The 5,000-nt window shown below is 23.2% G+C and overlaps 1 protein-coding gene across 1 annotated transcript in view; it reads left to right on the top strand.

The window, feature by feature from the left end:
* The window catches only part of bel (ATP-dependent RNA helicase bel), a gene marked incomplete in the record, with an annotated part of 43,403 nt that overhangs the window by 26,946 nt on the left and 11,457 nt on the right, over positions 1-5,000 (top strand). The window contains 1 exon segment of the mRNA XM_070130384.1: positions 4,195-4,266. Within this exon segment, the coding sequence (XP_069986485.1) occupies positions 4,195-4,266 (72 nt within the window).

Here is a 5,000-nt window from a genome sequence, read left to right as displayed (position 1 = left end):
GGGGAGCAAATAACAACAGCAGCAGCATGTCTGTCTTGGGTAACATGAACAAATCGCGTTTGTGTAGTTTAGAAACGCCGCTTGTAAAGCCTCGTCAGAACTCTAACTATAAAGAGGAATCTCATTTCTGAAGTTCCCTATATTTAGCTTTTAACAAGTTGGATCTATTGCTTTATTTGTAAGTAGATAATATATGGTGCATGAGGTGATAAACAGAAATGTAGTGAACTCAGGAAAAAGGCAGCAATTAAAAGACCGTTTTTGATTGTTAATTTGGTGGTGGGGGGGAAATGTATGTAGTTTATTTCCCACTAGTCTGTCACTTTTAAAGTAGCAAACGTATCAATCACACAAAAATTTATATTTCCTAACTTTTTCATGGATGATAATGAATTCTTGCTATCCTTGTTATTCTTTATTAACAAGTCTAAAACTTTACACACATTTCTGTGATGGGAAAGAGCAACATGATGAAATGTGGTATTGATTGATGTAGTGTGCGTTGATAGCATGCCTCCTACAGAAGGCACTGCTTAAGAATAATGATATATTTAATTGTAATTTAAGAGGAGAACCTCCCAGCCCCAGAAACTTTTATGTTTGCATTAATTTCAATTTATTTTGACATCCTCTGGCATTAATTGAGTTTCAGTGGCAGCAAGCTTTCCCATTTGTACCATTGACAGTACGAATACTTTCTTTTTTCTCATGTATAACTTCAGCCTTGGCTTGTTTACATGAATAGAGGATTTTAAGATGTATACATTTATTTTATATTTTTCTTCCAAACAATTTATTGATGCCTTGCCCTGCTTTTCCTCTGTGTAATATCACACATTAAAAATGTTTAACCTTTTTTACTTGCTTTGCATATTCTTGAAATATGAAATACACATACCATTTTCCATTGTCTTTTGTTAAAGGATTTCTATATTTCTTGTAGGCATTTCATGGAAGGTGAGATACACTCCAGGGGGGTCGTAATTGTTTGATACACTTGTGGGGGGGGGGGGGGGTCTTATATATATATATATATATATATATATATATATATATATATATATATATATATATATATATTGTATATATATGTATATATATACATATATATACAATATGTATATATATACATATATATACAATATGTATATATATACATATATAAACAATGTATATATATATGTATATATATACATATTGTATATATACGTATATATATACATATTGTATATATACGTATATATATACATATTGTATATATATGTATATAAATACATATTGTATATATATGTATATAAATACATATTGTATATATATGTATATATACATATTGTATATATATGTATATATACATATTGTATATATATGTGTATATATATGTATATATACATATTGTATATATATGTATATATACATATTGTATATATATGTATATATATACATATATATACATATTGTATATATATGTATATATATACATATATATATATGTATATATATACATATTGTATATATATGTATATATATACATATTGTATATATATGTATATATATACATATTGTATATATATACATATTGATACATATTGTATATATATACATATTGTATATATATATGTATATATATACATATTGTATATATATATATATGTATATATATACATATTGTATATATATGTATATATATACATATATATACAATATATATATATGTATATATATATATATATTGTATATATATGTATATATATATTGTATATATATGTATATATATATTGTATATATATGTATATATATATTGTATATATATGTATATATATATTGTATATATATGTATATATATATTGTATATATATGTATATATATATATTGTATATATATGTATATATATATATTGTATATATATGTATATATATATTGTATATATATGTATATATATATTGTATATATATGTATATATATATTGTATATATATGTATATATATATTGTATATATATGTATATATATATATTGTATATATATGTATATATATATATTGTATATATATGTATATATATATATTGTATATATATGTATATATATATATTGTATATATATGTATATATATATATTGTATATATATGTATATATATATATTGTATATATATGTATATATATATATATATATATATATATTGTATATATATGTATGTATATATATGTATGTATATATATGTATGTATATATATGTATGTATATATATGTATGTATATATATTGTATATATATGTATGTATATATATTGTATATATATGTATGTATATATATTGTATATATATGTATGTATATATATTGTATATATATGTATGTATATATATTGTATATATATGTATGTATATATATGTATATATATATATATTGTATATATATGTATATATATATATATTGTATATATATGTATATATATATATTGTATATATATGTATATATATATATTGTATATATATGTATATATATATATTGTATATATATGTATATATATATATTGTATATATATGTATATATATATATTGTATATGTATGTATATATATATATTGTATATGTATGTATATATATATATTGTATATGTATGTATATATATATATTGTATATATATGTATATATATATATTGTATATATATGTATATATATATTGTATATATATATGTATATATATATTGTATATATATATATTGTATATATATATTGTATATATATATATTGTATATATATATTGTATATATATATATTGTATATATATGTGTATATATATATTGTATATATATGTGTATATATATATTGTATATATATGTGTATATATATATTGTATATATATGTGTATATATATATTGTATATATATGTGTATATATATATTGTATATATATGTGTATATATATGTGTATATATATATTGTATATATATATTGTATGTATATGTATATTGTATATATATGTATATGTATATTGTATATATATGTATATGTATATTGTATATATATATTGTATATATATATGTATATATATGTATATATATATATATATATATATATATATATATATATATATATATATTGTATATAGAAAACATGGCATTACTTCAAAAAGGTTGAGCTATGGAAACGACTATGTAAAGGTTATCTTTTTTATTTGATATATTTGTTATAACCTTATGGGTTTGATTTGAGAGCACTGTTTACTTTAATTCTTTATAAGGTTTTAATAAGCTCTTTTCTTTTCTTAGCCAGTCATTCAGCTTTTATCATTGTCAATTCCATTGTCATTACCAACATTTCATCAGTTAGTAGCAGTTCATATCAATACGAAAGCCATTATAGTTCTTGCTCTCCATTAGTCTGGCAGTGTCCTAGTTCTGTAGTTATTTGCATTATAGTTTACTAATATGATACTATTATTACTATTACTGCTGCTAGTACTGCTAATAGAACTGTTACTGTTGTTATGAATGTCTTTGATCTTTATTCTTTTCTCTCTCATCAAATCATCATAGTAGCAACCAAGTGATCACTATTGGTTTTGGTCACTGTAAAAAATAATTGGCGAACTGTTATTGCTCTTCAGACCATGATCATATTTTGCCGTTATCATGTGAGCATCATCCTTATGCGTAGTATAACCTGTCATGTGGCTGATTAGTCCACCTGGCTGCAAGTGGTGTGTCAGCAGTTTCCTTGTTTATTATTTTTCTCCTTCAGTTCTGTTTCTTTCTTTCATTTGATTTTCATTATTGTTAAGCTTTAGCTGAATGTTGAATGAATGTGAATAATATCGGTCAAGCATGACTGGGTAATTGATCTTTTTAATGCACTAAGAGAGTTGTACAGTTCGTGTGAATTTAGAGTTTTGAAAGTATTTAAGTGTTTTAGTGTCCAGTGATAGCTTTGGGATTTTTAGTATATATAGTTTTGATAGTTGGTTATATACACAGCTTTTTTCAGGTATTTACTTACTGATAATGTCTTTTGAATTTGGTAAAGTTTTCAAATAGATAACTTGCCAGAGTGACATTAATTGTAGAAGTCATTTAAAATGTCAACCTTTATAAATCTGAGTGCTTATTTCACATAGTGGTGAATAATTCTTTTGATATGAATAAATGTTTTTTAAATATCAATATTTAAAAAATTGATCGACTTGAAGTTTTGTGTGACCCCCAGGTAAGTGCGTAGGCCCTCCTGCCTTTTGGGGTATCTACAGTCCTCCGTTACCTTATGGTATCATGCAGCAAGGTAACACGCACTTACTCTTAAGGCTTTTGTCCTACTGACCTTGCCATTACTGTATGTGGAGAGTCAAGGAACGAGTAATGACTGTAGTGTAACTTTCTTGAGAGTATCTGCTCTATGAGTGATGAGACCAGAAAGGGCTCTGCTTGCTGATACTATATACTATTTCTTTACATGACTTTTTGTTTTTCCCCCCAATTTCCTGCCTCCTTTTTTATATATTTATTTGATATTTATTTGCCTTCCATTACAAAAGGAAAATTATATATGATGGGAGAGAGTGAGCAAGCGAGTGAGTGAACAAATGTGTGTGTTCTATTACTAAGGCTAGCTAAAGTAATCCCCATATTCTAGAAGAGTGGGTCTATTTCTCAAGCCAACATTTTCATAGGGAGTATTGTAATGTCAGCCTTAAGTTTAAGTAATCATTAATATTATTATTTATTTATTTATTTTATTTTATGAATTTATTTATTTGTTTATTTATTTATTTTTACCCCTTGATGATATGATTTTAAAAGAGCAAAAGTTGATGATTATATTTTAGGACTTATGCCCACCCCCCTCCTTGCCAGTGTCAAAGTGTTTTCACTTTTTATGGTCTTTGTAGTGTTATTTTGTGTTGCTTTGTTTGTAAATAGGTTTGATTTTTTTCTTCTTTTTTATTTATTTATTTTCTTTATTTATTTATTTTTTGATTTTATTTTATTTTTTTTTATTTTTTTTTTTTTTTCTCT

The sequence above is a fragment of the Penaeus vannamei genome, chromosome 15 (assembly GCF_042767895.1).
Source record: "Penaeus vannamei isolate JL-2024 chromosome 15, ASM4276789v1, whole genome shotgun sequence".
Lineage (NCBI taxonomy): Eukaryota > Metazoa > Arthropoda > Malacostraca > Decapoda > Penaeidae > Penaeus > Penaeus vannamei.
The sequence above is the reverse complement of the archived record's forward strand: the minus strand, read 5'-3'. Positions and strand labels throughout refer to the sequence as shown.